General features: G+C 35.8%; 1 protein-coding gene across 3 annotated transcripts in view; it reads left to right on the top strand.

The window, feature by feature from the left end:
- Positions 1 to 21032, top strand: part of SHROOM2 (shroom family member 2) — a 115110-nt gene that overhangs the window by 67983 nt on the left and 26095 nt on the right. For all 3 annotated transcript variants that reach the window (XM_087938353.1, XM_087938354.1, XM_087938355.1), the window contains exons 3-5: positions 9176 to 9307; positions 10408 to 13045; positions 16485 to 16585. In XM_087938353.1, the coding sequence (XP_087794479.1) occupies positions 9176 to 9307; positions 10408 to 13045; positions 16485 to 16585 (2871 nt within the window). The remainder of the gene's footprint in view (positions 1 to 9175; positions 9308 to 10407; positions 13046 to 16484; positions 16586 to 21032) is intronic.

Here is a 21032-nt window from a genome sequence, read left to right as displayed (position 1 = left end):
AATAGTTTTAAATAGTTTTCATCCAATCCTTAAAATCTTAGATCTGGAATTGATAATTTCTTTCTGCATGCAGCACTTATTATCAAAATCCATGATAGGGTGAGTTCAAGCACTTAGGAGGCATGTTGACTTTATTATGTTAAATATGTGAATCTATGAACAAAATGAAAGTTTCATGTGGTGTTGAACTTCCTTTAAAACACTTTAATTTTTATATTAACAAAATGGTGCAATGGTGCACAGTGTAAACAGTACTCTTTGATTTATTGTTTTGGACCTGCTAGAGCAAGTCCTGTATGTTGTTTGCTGTTTTGAAAACATTGTAGGAAATGCTATTCATCTAAAAAGTATGTAACCTTCCTCTCCCTCCACATGCAGTTTTGGAGTCTTGCCGCATATCCAGTGTGGGAGTTCCATGTTTGTTTTGTGTTTGTAATTGTAATAAAAGAACACCAAAATAAGCTAACTAATGTGTGTAATTGCAGTCTGCTCTAATTGTTAAACAACTAACTTGATTTGTATATTTTAGTGCAGCAAAACCTGATTTAGTACTTATTAAATGACCTTGACAGCACTTGTGGATTTGCTCTTTTATCAGTTAAATGTTCGTGTTGACAACACATATATTTCCATAATGGCAATAAAAACAAAAACTGCTAAATTTCTTACCCCATCTTTAATAGAAAAGCATCATATCAGTCTTTTCTGCAGGTTGCTGAATAAACTATATATTAATAAAAGAGAATATTTATAGCTGTGGTTTGAAATGAGGGGATCGTGGTGCTCTCTGAGCTTGGTTGTTTTCTTGCAGACATTTCATTACCCAGACTAGGTAACATCATCAGTGCTAGTCTTGTTATATTACCTGGTTTGGGTAATGAAATGGCTGCAACAAAACAATCAAACTCAGAGAGCACTAAGGAACCTTCAGAACGATATATCTATTCCTTCTTAAAATTTTATAGGAAGTATTATACGGTATCTTCACGTCAATCTTTACTCAATCATCCAGGCCAAAGGTGTCTAAAGGTTGACTCATGGCAACTGAACCAAAGTTTGCTAATCTGAGACATTTTGTTGCTCATCCAAGCAACTTCATCCATCAGAGGAAAATTAATTAGGGAAAGTCAGAGAGTTGTTGGAATGTACCAACTCTTGTCAAGACTTATTATACAGTACCTTTCCTATTGTTGCTGCACTGACCACAGCATTTCATTATTATTTTGATAATTTTAATGTTTTTAATGCTCTAATACTTTTATGCTGTAAGCTGCCCAGAGTCATTGGATATGAGATGGGCAGTAAATACATTTCATAAATAAATAAAATGTTAAATATGAACCTTCATAAAAATATGTCACATAAATAAAATGAAAGCCAACTGCAGTGAGGACAAAAGCAGTTATGGAGTAACTAACCAGGATAAAGGCAATTGCTATAATAGAATATTTCTTCATTTAAAGTCCTAGTACACAAGTATGTACCTTTGGATTTTTTAAAAATAAGTACATTGCTGGAAGCTGCAAGGTTCCCATTATAAGTAGGTAGGTAAGGAGGTAGGAACATGTGCACTGATTGGGAGACTGATTAATTTGCCTTAGATATATCTCTGTTCTGCAAGAAAACGATAAAGTAAGATTCCTTTTCCTTGTGGAGGTTTGGGGTGACAAAAGGTATTTATGACTGGTATGGCGTGTATGTAAGATATACATTGTTTCATTAAATTGAGAAATTAATTATATTGGAATGCACATTTGTGTAACCATCTATTAAATGTGATTAAGTCATGCTTGCTCAGAGGAAGTTAATTGGAAGGTCAAGATGAATCAGTACAAAATAGGCTTAATTTTGGATTTTTAGCTGTTGCCTTTTACAGTGTATGGGCATTTTTTTCATCATAAATGTATATACGTGTGTATTACATGAGAAAAACATTTTTGTTATAGAAACAATCTGCTGTTGAGGATCCCATATTTAAACTAGAGGTTATTTTACCCACTATTTAGGTAAGCATGGCTTTAGTGTCATATCTTCAGCTAGGGTGACACATTATTTAGGAATGAAAATAAAGAGCAAGACAGACTGTCCAAAGGTGCTATTTCAGGAGGCAACTGGAGTTTATTTTTTTTTCTTTGAAGACATTTCCCTTCTCATTCAAGAAGTGAAACAAACAAATGAAACATCTTCAAAGAAAAAACAAGAAAGTCCAGTTACCTCCTGAAAAATCATCTTTGGGACAACTATGACCTGGATGACTGAGAATCTACTTTTAGCAAGACAGACGCATGCTGCATTGCATATACAGTTATATAAAGTATTGATTATAAATCAGTTTTAACATCCAAATTAAATAATGCAGTGAACTCAGAGACATTTCTGTGACTATATTTAAATTTCATCGAGTAGTAATCTCAAGGTGTGTCTTAAGATCCAATCCCATTAAGCTAATTGAATGATCTTACCAGCCAATACTCTCAAATGTTTAACAGAGCAATTAACATGCATAAAATTCTCTTGTCATATACCGCACACAGTGTTTCCTTTTGAAATTTCCTGATCTGTGTTTTATTTTATTAATATGGATTCATTCACTTTTTTCCCCCTCAATATGTAATTCCTATGTAGCAAATAAATGTGATGGAAGAAAAATATTTGCATAGTACGGTTACTTTTCTGAAGGAATAATAAAAGTAGAGCTATCTATGTCCTTCCACCAAATAGGTTTAATGCCTTGTTTAATTTCTTATGAGCCAGATGGGTTGCAGTCCTGTTGGGAACCATTTTTTTTTCTAGATGTTAGCAGTATTTGTCTTTAAAAATGTGAAAATGTGAAATGTGAAAAGAAATAGTAATTATTCTAATAAATATTAGAAATTATTTTCACATTAAGGAACAATTTGGAGGGGAAAAGACATCTGCCTAATATGTTTTTTATAAACCTACTGAATCAACATTTCATACAAGAAATATTTCATGGTTAATGACCATTATTGCTGTTTTGCAAAATGTTAAAGTTTCCTTTTTAATATTTTTGTGTTAGTTATTCCTCACATATAATTCTTCAAGTATGTTTTCTTACACCTAATGGATATAATTTATATTTTCTTTGATGAGTACATAAAAATGCCAAATATTTGGATTCAAGTTTTGCAAATGGTGCTTCTTTCCATCTTTCTTTTTATTGAATATTTTGCAGCCTTCAATATTTTGTGGTAGATTGTTAAAATGTCAAAATTGCCTCCAAATGATATTAAGTTGCAACTATAAGAACTTAGTTCTTTGCTTTAGGTGCCCTCTAGTGGGTATTTTATTTATTTTATCCAACTGATTTAAATGCTGCTCTGCATTAGGGAATTAAATTTGGGTTCAGTAGTGTGCCCATTATTATTTAATGTACTTGTATAGGATTGTGATTTTGATATATTATCATAAAACATGTAATCTTTGATGAAAATCTATTTCTCCCATGAGCTGTTCAGAGCATCCAGAAGTGGAGGTGCTTCAGTCTCTTCTGGAAAGGCTGGGCTTAAAACTCCGGGATGCTCCTCCTCCTCCTCCACGGGACACCTCCCCAGCACCCCCCAGTTTTAGCTCAGCCTTCGGGTAACAGGTTGTGCACTCCCTGACTGGAACGGTTTTCTGATTCAGCTAGTCAAAATTCAGGTTTGCTCTTGGGTTAATTCAGCTTGTAAATTTTTCCCCAATTAATTTGGCAATTTCAAGGCTTGTGGCTCTATTAGGTCATCCCCCTGATCAGTTTGAGAGCAGTTCTTTGTGGCTGGCAGAGCCTGCCACTCCACAGGCAGCCTGAGACGGCCGCTTCAGACAATTAGCTTATCTAATCCCCCGATCATCTTATCTCTGTGATCTTGGCGGAGTGCTCGCAGCCGTGGCTCACTTCTCCTTGCCATTTCAACTGACAAGATCATTTATCTGACAATTTAGAGAGTCAGCAGCAGCGGCTCGTTAAACTGCTCAAGCAATTAACATCGGAGATTCTGCCTTCCTGCCATTTTCAACGGCTGCCTTCAAGTTTGCGCCTAAATATCACAGGCTCCATTCCCCACTGGTTTCCCTTCTTGGGGACCGGGGAGGTACCTTCCCACTTCACTTCCCTGGCATTATTTCTCTTTTATCTTGCTGGCATTGGATAAACAGGCTAGTCCATAAACAGGAATTTTTTTTCTTTTTGCAATTGCTTTTGGATCATTACATTGGAGTGAAACCGCAAGTGCCATTTCAAACAGTGGGACGTTTTTGACAGGAAAGGATCCATCCAGGCCCTGTATAGCTGGTTTCCCTTGTTGGGGACCAGGGATCCAGAATATTTCTTGCTTGGAGTGCTTGGGGGTTTCCCTTGTTGGGGACCCTTAGATACTGTTTCCCATATACACAGTTTTACATGTAGATATAGGCACGTATATGTGTGTGTGTGTGTGTGTATATATATATATATATGTATATATATGTATATATATGTGTGTGTGTGTGTGTATATATACATACATACACACACACGTGTGTGTGTATGTATGTGTGTGTGTGTGTGTGTATATATATATATATATATATATGTGGATCTTTGGTTGTTCGGGTTTTCTCCCGCGTAAGATTCAAAGTATCTAGGCAACGTTTCGATGAAGTCTCATTCATCATCTTCAGGCTTCTGTCTCCGGCTCTGTGCTTCTCAGAGTAATGTGAGATTGCAGCTGCTTCCTCCTTTTAACTGCCAGTGGGGTGGGACTTGATTGGGTGGGGGCTTGGCTGTGTTCTGATTGGGTGGGGGTGTGTTCTCATTGGTAGGGGTTTGGCTGTGTTCTGATTGGTTGGGGGTTAGCCGTGTTCTGATTGGTTGGAGGCGTGTTCTGTTCAGGTGGGGGCTTGGTTGTGCTAACCCCCCAACCAATCAGAACACAGCCAAACCCCTACCAATGAGAACACACCCCACCCAATCAGAACACAGCCAAGCCCCACCCAATCAAGTCCCACCCCACTGGCAGTTAAAAGGAGGAAGCAGCTGCAATCTCACATTACTCTGAGAAGCACAGAGCCGAGACAGAAGCCTGAAGATGATGAATGAGACTTCATCAAACGTTGCCTAGATACTTTGAATCTTACGCTGGAAAAACCGAACAACCAAAGATCCACATACAAATACCCATGAGAAACTCAGAAAACATATATATATATATATATATATATATATATGTGGATCTTTGGTTGTTGGGTTTTCTCCCACGTAAGATTCGAAGTATCTAGGCAGCGTTTGATGAAGTCTCATTCATCATCTTCAGGCTTCTGTCTCGGCTCTGTGCTTCTCAGAGAAGCACAGAGCCGGAGACAGAAGCCTGAAGATGATGAATGAGACTTCATCGAAACGTTGCCTAGATACTTCGAATCTTACGCGGGAGAAAACCCGAACAACCAAAGATCCACATACAAATACCCGCGAGAACCTCAGAAAAAATATATATATATATATATATAATATTAATTCAGCTTTGTTCGGGTATTTTCCCACGTCATTATAGTTGTGCTTTTAAAGTTGTAGCAACGTTTCGGCAGAATCTCATCTGCAATCATCAGGCTTCTGTATTGTGTTCGTCTGTGAGTCAGACTTTTACAGTTGTTTCAGTTTTAAATTTGGGGCTAGCCTACTGCTGTGCCAGAATGGTTTTTTCTTCATCCTGATTGGTTGGGAGTCTTGGTCTGTGTTTATTGGTCTTGGAGTTTGCTGTGTTCTGCTTGATTGGTGTTTCTAATATCTTCTGTCTGTTTTGTGGCTCTTTTTTTTTTTGTCTTGATTGGCTGGCAACATTGTGTTCCTGTATTGGAGGCTTTTAGTGCAGCTTGGCTCCGAGCAAATGGACGGCTATCATTTGTTAGGAAGCTAGGTTTCATCTAGGTGCCTGGTTGGGTTGTGTTTGAGCTGGAGGTATCAGGGGGGATCTGTTTGTGCCCAAGTGTTTGCCTGGCTTGTGGTGTGGAGATTTTTTTGTTTGTGAGTGCAGGCTTCCAAATAATTGACAGTCTGGTAGAATCATCTCTTCTATTCATGCTTTCTGGTCTTTTTTCAATCTGTATGGCTTCTCTGATAATTCTGTGGCTGGTGTTTTCTATAGTGGCTAGGGTTTTGGTGCCATTGAAGTTGATGCCATGACCTGTGGCTTTCATGTGTTGGACTAGTGAGGAAGTGTGTTCCAGCTTTTTTACTGCATTTTTGTGTTCATCCAGGCGGGTACTTATTCTTCTATTGGTCTGTCCAATGTATGTGGCCAGGCATGATGCACAGGGGACTTCATATATGCCTTGGTTTTCCAGGTCAATTTTATCTTTGGGGTTTCTAAGGTTGGCTGCTATTTTTCTGTCTGTTTTGAAGGCAGTCTTGATGTGATGCCTGTGTAGTATCTTACTGATTTTGTCTGTAGTACCTCTTATGTAGGGCAGGACAGCTGTTCCATAGGTCTGTTCATCTTCTAGGTCTCCATTATGCCTCAGTCTTCTAGGTCTCCATTATGTCTCATTATGTCTCAGAAGACATTTTATTTATTCTAAAAACTCCTTCCTTGATGGTGTTCATTTAAAGCTGATCCTGTGAAAACAGCCATGAATATCCATTATGCCTCACAGAAAGATAGACATAAGATATCAAAAAGCTGTCAAGGTATTATATTACCTTATAACTACATTGTGAAGTAAAGCCATAATCTCTTGCGGGTTAACAAAGCAGCACTATGAGATTTAAGACACCAATAATAGCTTGGTGGTGCAAGTGCCCTTGATCCTATGCAAATTAAGAGTCTTAACAATGTAGGGATTAAGGGTTCATTTTTAGATTGACTTTTGTTAAATGCATGCATTCACAGAATAGCATCTGTCGTGGAAAATATATGGTATGAGGCTCCTGAATATATTCAGGAATATATTATTTTTCTGTGGAAAAGAATGTAAAGACAGCTTTATAGATCAAAATGTAGTAGACCATTCCCTGACATATTATTTTAAAAAAATAATGTAAGAAAGACCCACAAAACCAATAACTGACTGAAGATAATGAGATTGAAGATTATAATCATAATAACCAGGGTATTGATGGCCTAACATGCACATTAGGACATACCATAAATCTGGTGGGTGTTTTTTTAAAATCTCAGGAAAGTAATGACATGATCTGAACATGGAAGATATTACCACCAGTGTTTTATCAGATGATCAGGTGTCTGTGAATCACAACCACTCTGTGGTTTCTTTTCAACTTCCTGGTGTTGCCCTTCTCCCTAGTCATTAACACATCAGCTTAGAGGCGACAGTGAGTTTTAGTTCTGCCTTAGGCATGAAAGTCAGCTGGGTGACTTTGGGCCAATCTGTCTCTGTCAGCCCAATTTTCATCATAGGATTGTTGATATGGGAAAATAGAAGAAAGAGTATTGGGTATGTTCACCACCTTGAAATATTTAGAAGCAGTTATAAAACAATAAAGGCAGGACAAAAATAATAAAATCTGTCCTCAGTAACGAATGGACCTGAATCAGTTTAAGAGGAAGCTTGAATTTTTTTTCTAATGATTTGAAAACCTTTGCCTCTGCCTGGAAAGATTTGCATTTGTCAGTTGTTTGTCAATTGCAGCTATGTTTGACTTTATAGCCTTACCTAGGATACCAGACTTTAACCCAAATTCATCCAGAAATAAAATATTCTATAACTGGGCTACATCCCATACAAATAAACAAGCCAGTAGAATTATTGTGATGTAGTAGTTAGCTATAGAACGAGGGCCAGGAGACAGGTTTTTAGTCTACTCTTATCCATAAAAACTCACATGACAAAGAAAGTCACTTTCTTTCAGCCTACCCTACTTCACAAGGCTGAAGGCAAAATGAAAGGAGATTACTATATAAGATATTATCAGTTCCTGTGGGGGAGGGGAGAATTATACATATATATAAATAAATTATATATTAATATACCAGTAAATAATAAGCAAATTTACAAGTTAACCTTTTGTAGTGGAATATCTTCTTAATCATCCAGGTCATGGTTTCCCAAAGGTGGTTTTCCAAAAGGCAACTGGACTTTCTTTGTTTTTTGCTTCTGAAAAATTTCTTGGATAAGAAGCACAACAATTTCCAAAGAAAAAACACCAATAAAGTCCAGTTGCCTGGTGTAAAAGCACCCTTTGGGACTTTTGTAATAAAAGTCTGCATTTCCACCAATGCTCATGAAGAAATAAATCCTATGAATTTCATTGTAAGTACCGGTATATAATCATCTGAAGGGATTATACTGTAAATGTAAAACTTATTTATATTTATCTTTTTCATTAGGCAATCCAATTATGTATCAATTGATCATGAAGTGATCAGCAAATAATCATTGCTAGATTGGTGGAATTAGATCTACTCAAACAATAGGCAGCTTCATGCAGGAAGTTACATAGGACTTGAGCACCTTTAGGAGATGGGAATGATATTTAGACTAATAGTACATACAATTTTTTTCTCATGCACTTTAGACTACACTTGTATCCATTGCAGGTTATGTAAAATTTTGAAGTAACTGGGCTTAACAAGTCCCCCCATCCTCACTCTGTGGAGCAGCAAAAGTCAAGACAGCATAAGAGGATCCTTCATGCTTGTTTCGTACATTTTTGTACACCTGAAGAAGAGAGCTAGATGGGTTATAAAAGCAAAGAGATAAGCTTCTGATCTTCAGCTGTGGGGTTCTACAGCTGTAGAATGTGGGGCAAATTCTCTTTTTCAAGGTGATGCTTGATTCTGTAAACAGCAGACATTTGCATCTTGATCAAAGTTTAGCCTTTCCTACTATAGCTAACAAACCACACCTATCCTATTCTGAGTTCAAATAAGAGGAATGACTGAGCCCTGATCAAGTTCACAATACTTTTTTTGTACTTCTTTGCTTGTATACAAGGCTTAATTGTTTTGAATTTGATTTATCTGCTCTTAAAAACTGCTTTAGCTTCCTGTCACTGACTCATCCATTTGGAGTGTCACTTAAAAGCTGGATTCTTCTAAGAGGTGATTTGTTAGAAAAATGAAAATGTTCTGTAATACAATCCTTATTATTGCATCTGTTAACTAGGTCTTTTGTTGTTTTCCACACAGTGTGATTTCCATATGCAATAAATGTAGTTGCTTCACTTTTCTCATTCCAGAAAAAATGATCTAGCCTGCAGGCCTCATTCCTGGCATGCTACCAAATTCACTGAAAATCGGCTTGAAACAGCTGCATCAAGACTCTCCTCCACCAATGTCTGTGCTTCATGGCCCTCTCAGTATCATTCAAGGTGAGTTCCTGTTGAAAGTTACAAGCAGCAGGCTCAAAATAGTAATTGCTTGTCTTATTTTATTCTTAACTTTAAACTGCCAGCAGTGTATCATGTCTTGTTGGGCTTATTGTATGAAGCAAGTTCTGTTATATAAAAATAGTAAATTATAGACCTGAGAGTTATTAATTCACAGTATCTTTTCATTATGAAGAATGAAAAATAATATCTGCAAGTTTTGATGGTCAGTGATTTTTTCTTCTTCCCTACAACCAGTACCAAAATGTATAATCATTTCAAATCTGAGCAGTTATTTTGTACCTTCCTCCAGCAGCATTTGATGGAAGAAATTGAAATTGCTGGTCCAGGGTAGTTTCTTAAAATTAAACATGTATATTCTTCTCTGGCATCTTTTTAAAGATGATGAGAAATAGGTATTGCATACCATTGTCTTTTCAATAATTGAAAAGTTCACAGTAATAATTATTTCTGTGAAAATTCTTCCAGGACTTAAAAAAGAAGTACCTTAATTAAGGTATCAATCTTTTTTTCAATTATTCATAGTACTATGATTTATTTACAACTAACTAAAAAACCCTTAATATAAAATATTCAAATTTGTAATTAATTTATAAATATATTTAGCATTATTGACACTATAATGCAGATTGGTTAAGCTTATATACTATTAAATAAAATATTTTGTTTCCTAATTTATATTTTAACAACTATCTAAGGCTGCAATCATATAGCAATTTAGCTAGAAATAAACCTCTAGGAACTCTGTACAATTTTTTTTCTAAGCATATGTCTATTTTTTTACTGTTTTGCATCTTTTTCAGAAATACTATGGAATTCTTTTTGAATGAAACTAATTCACTTGGGAGTTCTATCTGTGCTGATTTTGTAGTAAGACAGAAGTGAGAAAAAACTTTTAAAAACAAAATATCTGACATACTGTAGTCTTCACTAAAGCCTTTTTCAATTTTGCAATTTTTTAAAAAATGACAATATGGTTTAATATGCAGCTTTAATAAAATATTTCTGTAGGTAATTGTAATGATGGCTTTGTGTATGTTTGTACTATATTAATGGAGGTCTGTATGTTTTATTTGTTGCAGTTCCTTTGATCTTTCAAATTCATGGAATCAATCAAATCTACATCGTACCTCAGGCCAATTCAGCTCTGTGGGAAGCATGGATATCTGGGATCACACACCCCAAACATATCAGTATGGACAGATTTCCGCTGCAAAGTCCAATAGCAGCATTGATCATCTGGGGAATCCCAGCAAAAGAGATTCTGCATATGGTTCTTTTTCTACTAGCTCCAGTACACCTGATCACACATTGTCCAGTGTAGATGCTCTGTCAACAGAGAACGTAATGCATAAAGTGGGCAACTGGGAAACGGCAAAACAAGGGAATAGCAAGACTGTTTCATTTCTGAGTGATAATGGAAGATTTGAAGAAAAAGTTAACTCCTTTGCAACTCCACCACAATACGAAAACAACCTAAGTTCACGACTAGAAGACCATACTAATTCAGTCTATTCTGGGGCTGGACGATCTAATTTTGTACCTGTATGGTATGTCCCTGAAGAAAAAAAGTCTCCTTCCCCTCCACCTCCCCCACCCCCTCTCCGTAGTGATAGTTTTGCTGCTACCAAAAGTCATGATAGAGATCATGCACCTCCTCTATACTCAGAGGGCATTCAGAGCCCCCAGCATTTTGAAGGCTTACATAGGACACCAATCAGAAATGATTGGAGTGCTGAAACTGCTGAAGAACAAAAGCGAATGATCAGGTCAGTTGAGAAAACCTCACACAGAAGACGAGGAAGCAGCCCAATACAAAGACCTGATTTTATTCCAGATTATGATTTCTCTTCCCCAGGTGACAGAATAAACAATAATATGGAACATGCTAAGAGGCTGCATTCTTCTCTGTCTAGTACCGATGTTCGATTTCCCCAGTCTGTTTATGAGTCTCAGAACCATCAACATCAGCGTCAATATAGTGATGAATATAGTTTCTTTCACAATGCAAAAGCCTCTGCATCATCTAAAGAGCCAAAATGGCTCTTTTCTTATAGTGACATTAGGGAAAGGCCTTCTGATAAACATAACTGTCATCTAAACCAAACCAGGATTCCTAGTACCTCCACCACGGCAGTTTCTGACATGAGTTCTGAGGAAAACCCTGGACTAAATCATTATTACTGTGTAAAAGCGAAGCAGCAGCCTGCTCAGGGAACCTCAAAACCATTACAGTTGAAAAATGAACGTAGGAATTCTGGAACAGAAAAACTTGCTGCTTCTGTGTCAAGTGAGAATCCTGTCATAACCATGAGCCAAAATTCTAAATATTCTCTACCTCAGCATCTTACTGAGCCTTCTCTGCATACATGTGAAAAGAGAGCTCATTGTGTAGTTAATAAAGGAGAGGATATTAAAGCTGTTGTACTGGAAGATTCTAGGAAGATAAATTACTCTGAGAAATCAGGTCAGACTTTTGAAGAAAATCTCAGTAGTCATCAAGAATATAAGGATGGGCAGGAGTATTTTCAGGTGTCTGACACTAAAATAGCCCCAAAAGATTTCAAATGGAATCGGGAGAAGAACTATCATATTTCTCCCCAAAAGACCCCAATGTTGCATTCTTTAGCTCAGGAAGAGAAAAGGCAGATTAATGTTGCTGCCGAAATTGGGATTAATAAACAGACAGCATTTGATCTTCACCTAAGCAAAAATGCAAGAAGGAGTGATCGTTTTGCTACCACACTGAGAAATGAAATTCAAATGAAGAGAGCAAAACTCCAAAAAAGCAAAAGCACAGCAGCCTTAGTAGAGCCAACTGAGGAAGAGGAGTATGCTGAGAACTGGAAGCATGATTCTCAAGAAAAGGCAGCTCCTTCATCAGAAAGTTGTTATTCTCACATGTACAAAGATAATCTGAAAGAGGCCCAAGCCAGAGTCTTGAAGGCCACTTCTTTTCAGCGCCGAGACTTGGAACCCAATTCTGCAGATTATCTTCCAAACCGAAAGACAAATATATATAATACTTCTCCATTGACTTTAGTTTCTGAAGATGAATTAGGTTTTCCTGACCTTAGGCAGTCTTCTAAAGAGATATCACTGAGTAATGCTGCTCACCAGCTTTCACGTATTGGTGCTAGGAAGAGATTTACTGCAGAACAAAAGTTAAAATCTTATTCTGAACCTGAGAAAATAAATGAAGTGGGTTTGTTGGATGATAACTGCCAAACACACCATCGTCCAACTACATCAGAGGAAGCTTTGGAAACTTTTGCAGATAAATGGAAGTTTTTTGAAGAGACTAGTAAGCCAGTCTGTCAAAAATCTTCACAAAGATGTGCATCCTACTTTCATTCAGAAGCAGAGTCTGCTACTCCTCGTAGAAATTCTAATGAAATTGAATCTGGAGGATCATGGTCCAAAAAAAGAATGCGGTCAGCTTCTTTTGGAGTTGAGAATGTGCTTTGTGCGTCTGATACACCTAATGAAACTGTACGTTACAGTGGCCATATTGCTAAATCAAGACAACCTCAGAGGTTAGAAACATTTGCAGAATACCAGGCATCTTGGAAAGAACAGAGAAAACATATAGAAAGCTGTAGTTCTGGAAAGTACCATTCAGCTGATAATATCCTTGATGCTGGCCTCGAACAACTTGAGAAGTCTCAGTATAAACATGAACGGTCCAGGTCATCTCCTTCTACTGATTCTTACAAGCAGGTAAACACATTTTACTACATTTTAATTAAAAGCAATGAAAAATAAATGTGTGTGTGTGTGTACATAGATACACAAATAGATAAATAGATATGGTTAGATACACACACACACACACACACACACACACACACACCCGTGATACACTGATAAGAGCAATTTCAGGCAACCCTGTTAAAGTATACATTTCAATGAATCCTTACATGAACAGAAACTGACTCAACCTTTGCAGAAAAAAGCAAAAAATGTTAAGTATACTTTTCTGCAAACATGAATGCATACTTACTATAGTATTTGTTTAGTTGTATATAGTATTCAATTAAAAATTGAAAATATGACAGATGTTGATCTATAGACATCTTTTCAGTCAGTATTTTGTAACATCCATTACTAGTAATTAGAGCTTCCAAAAACTATAATTGCTTTGGGGGGGCGGGGGGAGGTTTGGACTGATTTTTTCCTATCTCTCTTGCAGAAGTCAGAAATTTTCTTAGGATTCCTTGCCTGCCACTGCATGTTTGAGATCTTCTCATAGATGTTCAGTAGTCTTATAGTCTGAAGATAAGAGGGCTGTTCCAAACCTTTGACGTTTCTTTCATGTAATGCTTCATAATTATTTTCATGAAGTACCCAATCTCTTTTCATTTTTAATTACTTCAACTTCTGGATATTAGTTTGAAACCAAGAAAAATCTCCACCAGAATCAGAGATTCAAAAGTGGTTAGGTCTGCAAAACAGTATTTATAGATCACTTCAAATGACCTTCCAAAAATTTAGCTAATATTTGTTCAACTTCTGGTAAAACATTGCTTACTGAACAACAAAAATGTATGTATGTAAAGTTATCAGGAGGAAATGTTTTCTATGATTCTATAATTTATTTGTAGAAAAACAATATCTTGCCAGCTGGTAAAAAGAGGAGAGGGTTTACTTATACTTTGTGGTTGTAAGACAGACAATAGTACAGGAAATTCTGAATGGGTGAAGGGAAGAATGGATTTTGCTAAATACCAATAAAACCTGCTCTTGTTTTAAAAGACCTTGAAAACCTGCTTCAGGGTAAAGTGAAGCCCCCCTCCACCCTTTGGACTGTATGGATTTGATTCATTTTATTCCTATCCAGATTTGTTTTCCTTGTGTTTTTGTTACGGTCGTCCTTCTTATCTTTATTTCTCATTTTTGTCTGCTGTATTTTCCCTTATTTTAAATATTTCCATTTATTGCTACTCAGAATAATTCAAAATTGGACCACATGTAAATTTAAAAACAAAGAAGTAAATAATGTCCAGTCAGTGAAGAAACTGAATGTGAAAAGAGAATGCTTCAGGAAGATAATGATCCAAAACATAATTTGTTTCTCACATACCTATTTAAAATGCCAACTACAAATATCCTGCATCATATGTGGTTAACCCCACAGTCTCTATTGTGTTGCTTTTTCTCTTAAATACTGTATAAATGCCTTTAGCATTTCTCCATCATTCATTTCTTCCATCCACTGTTATTTTTTCCATAATTCAGCCCAATCTCTAGACTTGACATTGTTTTTTAATTAAGAGGGCAGTTTATTATCTTGTTACTTAAAAAAAACATTGAAAATATACAGCCTGAAACATTCATTTAAATGTTGGGTTAATTCCTGAAATCTCTGTATTCTACAAGGGATTCTATCTCCATATATGGTACCAATTCCATATATGTCACCAATATACAAAAATAAGGAGGGGAATTTTCCCAACTCAGTTGTGAGGAGCTTTATGGATTATCTGAGAGTCATGCTGGGAGCCAGAAGAGGTTAAGTCTAATATAACTATATTGTTCCATTTAAAAATCCCATGTTTATATATTAGTATTCCCATTTAAAATAAGTATGGAATAGCACATTATTAAATACATGAACCCCTTATCAGATGACACGTTAATATGTGATCATATGGATGGATATGGATGTGGAATAGAGAATTAAAGATTAGATAACAATGAAGAAACAATTATGTGTAAAGTTTAAGATAAGCTAAATATTCATTGCAACAGTTATTGGCCATCTGGAATATTAGCATTGTTCTATAAATAAAATTTTAAAGCAGATTTATAATATATGAAGAAGTTGATGCCTACTGCAAATTATTATAAATTGATCATGGGGGATATAATAAAAAAGCATTTAGTAATCCCTTGGCATTGTGCTACTGTTTTAACATGACTGTAGATTCACATTGCAAAAGTTGCTTTGCAATTTATCAATAAAGTGCTGTTTTTTATGTGAGCTTTTTGTACATTTATTGTAAACAATATGTACATGGAAAAAGGACATTCTAATGGCATAGTCTATCACATTGGAAATGAGCCTACAAATGAGCCTACTATGCTATGAGTAAAGGAAATTGTAAAGGGAATTTATTGTAAAGGAAATTCTCAATAAACCACATTGTAATGGATGGGGCTTGGATCTTCTTGAACACATATTTCCTTATGTTTACAGCCATATATTGCGTGATCAGTTTAATGCTGTTTCAACTATTAGTTGTTTTCTACTTATTTGAAGGGAGATTTCATTTTCAGCACTTGTAAAAGTATGAGAAATCTATATTAGCTGGAAGGCACAGGTAAAAGAGATGAATACTTTTTCTTCTGACTATGCCCTGCAGTAAATTATACACAAATGGGTGCCATTTCAGTTTATTTTGTCAATATATTAGATTGTCAAGGTATCAAAGCTATAGTTTAGATCCTGAGTGTACAGCAGGCGTGTTCAACCTTGGCAACTTTAAGACTTCTGGACCTCAACTCCCATGCTGGCTGAGAAATTCTGGGAGTTGAAATCCACAAATCTGAAAGTTGCCAAAGCTGGATACCCTTGCTCTAGAGATTATATCAATCATCTTCAATTTAATGCTTCCAGGTGTATTAACATTTCAGTTTTCATAATCCCCAGCTATTCTTTATGCTGTCGGAGAAAATATGGAACTTGAAATTGAAAATATCTGAAGAGGAAAGAATTCATTGGAGAAATGATAGATAGATAGATAGATAGATAGATAGATAGATAGATAGATAGATAGATAGATAGATAGATATAATTTCACAGGTACAAATAATTATGTTAAAGCTTCACTCTTTTGTAAAAAAAATCTTGTTTATGTTGCATACTAAATACAGCACCATAATCAATAGTTTTTCAGTGTCCTTATTTAAGTTTTTCCCAAACAGAATTGCAAATGATTATAGTTCTTCCTTTTAACTGGTTGGGATGAATTAGTAACTTGAATAAAAAGTTTGTGAAACTAAGATGTTACATTTGGTTTAAGCTAAATCAGCAGAAGGCGGGATACTTTGTGGACTTCAGGCAAATCCACAAATGAAGGGGTGTGTAATAATATGTTTAAGGAAACTGAAACTTGATGATTTGTTGTGTTACCATATTATAAAACTGTGTTTTCAGGAAACATCAACAGAAGCAAAGAGACATACTGAAAAATCCAGGAAAGATGAAAAGCTTATTTCCTCCGTTGCAAAATCAGATGAAAGCAGCTGCAATTTGAGGTAAACAAGGGGATTTTTCTTGACGTCTTAATAGCATATATTGCAGAAAATACTTAGTCAGATATTTTCTGGGAAGAACAGAAGCTGTTGAATCTATTTTTATATTCCTCATTTTGTAAAATGTGCTTCTAAAAGAAAATAAATGTTGAAAATTAAGTATATATATTCTATTTTGATGTTATAGAAATATTTAAATAATTGTGTTGTTACTATTAGAGAAAATATTTAAAATATTTGATATCTTAAATAAGCAAATTGTTTTTCTTACTAAAATTAAGCTGAATAATTTCTGTCAAAAATGATCATTCAAATCTATTTTTATGGAGAAATTAAGCACATTTTGGAAATCAATGGTCCTTAGATTTTCTGAGGAGCCCACTTTTATGTAGTAATGTATTTCAAAACTGTTGTTCCTGTTGCTTAGTATGAAAGCTATTTTAAACCAGAGAATTGTGTTTCTGTTTTAATAGTATGTTAAATTTCTGCTCTCTAAAAACCGAAGTGAAACTTTCAATCTTCTCCTTGTGGCCTGCTAGAGAAGGAGAAAGAAAAAAATAGGGTTGCACAAAGCAACATGGCTGCGATTTATTCAGACAAATGAAGCTTCTGTATGTTTGAATTTGCCACCAAGTATTCTGTTTATTTGAATAGTGCTAGCAACTTACTGTGTACCACATTACTTTTGTAAAGCTTAATAATCACAATTGACAAACAAGACAACAAACAGTGAAAGATTCTGAAAATGGATGGCCAAATTACAAGGAGAGAAACATAATTGAAGGCTCCACTGTTTTACAATAAATATACAACTGCATGAATGAAAGTAGTACCTTACTTTCATTCATGCAGTTGTATATTTATTGTAAAATTAACATCTCACTGGCATCTCTTTTACATGTATTATAGTAGTGCTTTACTTCATAATCAATAGGCATAAGGAAGTTAAAGATGTGAGCATGATGCAAATGCTGTATAGCATTGTAAGTGGGAGAGAAGCAGTTATTTAATAAGTATTTATTTAAATATCTCACAACTGAGTTGCGGACTCCCAACTACTGCTGTGTTGTAGATGTTATTGCTGTTATTGTTATCAGCACACGTGGAGAGCTGCTGGAAAACAAAGTTTTAACTGTTTTAGAAATGATTTTAGAATAGATCATAAGTTCAATCTTTCATAGTTGTATATGGTTAATTTGCTACAATATATATACACATATACACACACACCTTTCTGGAGAACTTTGAACCATACGGTGTATCTTCTTAAAAAGTGACTGAAGCCTGGGAAACAGGCCCCTCATCAGTCAACAGGAATGCTGATTTACTTAGAAGGTGAGGACTAGGCAGCACAAGCCAAAGATAGCCAAGGACTTAAAGGCAAGCCATCAACACACCCCAAGCAGCATCTAAAAAGCCACATACTACAGGCATCATACACACATAGAACATTGCTAGACAGAAGTTCCCTGAAGATGGGCTCCAACACGAGTCCCAATGCTTGGAAGACAAAACCTCTAGTCACAGTGACCGACCCAGATGGAATCCTGCTTCTTAAAAACTCTTTATATTTAATTATTTAATCAATAATTTAATAATTGAATTGTTCCTAACCATTCAGGATTAGAAACATTGCTTTCTTTTTGAATTTCCCTCAACTCGCACCAGGCAACCGACTGCGGATTGAGAATCCCTGGTTTATAATACTGTTGAATTATGCTGCTTTTAAAGTTTCAACTAGGAAGAAGCCAATTTGGGTAGGAGTGTTAAGTGTTGTGTGATACATGCAGTACCAGTGACACACAGTCATAATATAAAAAGTTTATTTTTCTATTTTTGATAGATTTACAATTCATTCTAATATTAGAATGCTAGCAATGAACAATCACAATAACCTGTAAGAAAACAAATTCTTAATAAATGACCATGCTAACTGGGATTGCTGAGAATAGTAGTTCAACAATATTAGAGGATGATCTATATATAAAGCATGACACGTTTTGTTGATAATCAAAACTAAAAGAGTCTTTATAAACTCCTTTACTAAGTATTCCAGGATTCTTCTGGAGGAATCAGTATATAATTGTTGGCACATGCTTTTTATTAGCATTATTTGTTATCTAGGAACTTACACCCTTAGACACATTATAAAAGTTGAAAGTTTTCGTTTCCTGTACAATTAAAAAAACATAGTAATGCCAAATCTAAGCACAAAAAGCATTAGAACAAATCAGCTTTGTAGAAGAATATTTTGTTATTTTTAATATTCCACCAATACAGTTAGTCCTTGATTTATGATCACAACTGGGACCAGAATTTCCATTGCGAAGCAAGGCAGTTGTTAAGTGAGCTGTAACCAGTTTACAACATTTTTTTGCCATGGTTGTAAAGCAGATCACTGCAAGTTGTTCAGTGAACCACACAGCCATTAAGTAAAACCAGCTTCCCACATTGACTTTGCTTGTTGAAAGCCACTGAGAAAGTCACAATATGACATTCACATGACCCCAGAACACTGTAACTATTGTAAACACATGCCAATTGCCAAGCAGCCTAATTTTTATCATGTGACCATAGGGAGGCTGCAATGGTTGCAAGCATGAAGAGCAGTTTTAAATAAAAAAATTTCGGTGCATTGTATCTTTGGTTAATAAATGAATAGTTATAAGTCAACTATATGAAGAAATATTTTATTTTCTGTAGAAATATTTATAATGTTAAATGTGACAATAAAGACAGTTAAGAATACATGGGTACTCTATACAAATTACATTTTAAAAATAAAATAAAATATTGCAGTACAGTAATTATTTTTCATTGACACATTTTCCCTGTTTCTCTCTTTGGATCACAATACAGTCTTTGTATGTGGCTCCTTGATGAGATCATGGTCTCCTTTGATGTAGTATCTCTATTTACATCCATCCTCCCCACCCCAAACTAGCATATGAAGTAATAGGTTTAAAAAAAATAGAAGAATAAAACACAGATCAGAATAACTAACCAGGACACAAATCATGAAGCTACTCCAATACTTTCTTCACATTCAAAGGGGCATGAGCAAATAAAAGGGACACCGATGGTATCCCAATATCAGGTGTTATTGCAGAAATTATCTTGTGCAAACTAGAACAGTCTGCATTTCAAACTACAGGTCTACACTTAGGTGCCGCTACGTGGACGACACATTTGTCATCAAAATTAATGCACTGAAAGACTTTCCTATAGTGTTCTGACACAAGAGTTGTGTCAATAGCACCCAGCAAGCTAAACAACTGAAGAAAAGGTACCTTCCTTCAAGCATAATAGGTACCTACAAGTATTTATTACAGGATGCTGGCACAGAATGCAAAGGAAGAAAAAGTCTGTAGAGATTCTGAGTCATCCAGGTCATGGTTGTCCCAAAGGTGCTTTTTCAAGAGGCAACTGGACTGTCTTGCTTTTTATTTTGAAGACGTTTCACTTCTCATCCAAGAATCTTCTTCAGCTCTGACAGGGCAGTGGGAAATAGAAGGATTTATATTCCTTGCAGACAGCTGGTAATCTGCATCCTTTTAGAGGGTTGTTGAAGCGCTAGGAGATTTATCTGTGTCCTCAGGTCACCTGAGTAGTGCTGGTTCCTATAATCTGCAGTTTTTTCTCTGGAAATCCATACATCAAAAACATTTTGGGGGCAGTAGAACTCATCTTTTGAGATCTGCAAGTGGGCATTGCACCGTTCCCAGAGCTACCATATGAGGACAAATTATGCATTGTAAAGATCACTTGGAGGTGGGAGATACTTCCAATGTTATCTACCAGATCCCCTGCATGGATTGCCCTGTAACTATGTAGAACAAAGAGGTTTCCGGTTGATCAAAACAAATATTCTTTATTATCTGCTTCTACGACTGGGCACGACATTATCTGGAACTATGTATTGTCAGCAACAGCATTCTTGATACTGCAGTTCTGGTTTTTCATCAAAAGCTGCCTGACTCCCTGAGAAGCAGTGCCTAAGCATCAACTATGCTAATGAACCTGTTAAATCTTTGGACTTAAAATTATTGTAAGAGATGGAAATGCCAAGCATTATACTGTATATTACTATAGATTAAAGTTGTATTAAAATAGGATAAAAGATAACATGGGGATACTCAAATTCCTATCTCTAGAACTGTGGAGCTCACTGACTGATTTTGCCAAGCTAATTCCCTTGATACAACCTACCTCACAAAGTGACAGTGGTGAAGCTGACTTCCTGTATGCTTCCTTGATTTCTTCAGAGATAGGGGAGATGGAAATGTAATACATACACAGATATCATCTCCCAGGTCTATGATGGCAAGTTATTTCTTTGAAAAAATGGAGGATTAATTGTTGAGGGTTACAGTTCAGTTTATTAAGACCCTTTCTTGTGGATCTGCAGCAAAATTATGGTTAGAATGCTGCCCAGCCAATTTATTTTAAA

Source organism: Pseudonaja textilis, chromosome 8 (assembly GCF_049901715.1).
Source record: "Pseudonaja textilis isolate UNSWEBS1 chromosome 8, rPseTex1.2, whole genome shotgun sequence".
Taxonomy (NCBI): domain Eukaryota; kingdom Metazoa; phylum Chordata; class Lepidosauria; order Squamata; family Elapidae; genus Pseudonaja; species Pseudonaja textilis.
The sequence above is the reverse complement of the archived record's forward strand: the minus strand, read 5'-3'. Positions and strand labels throughout refer to the sequence as shown.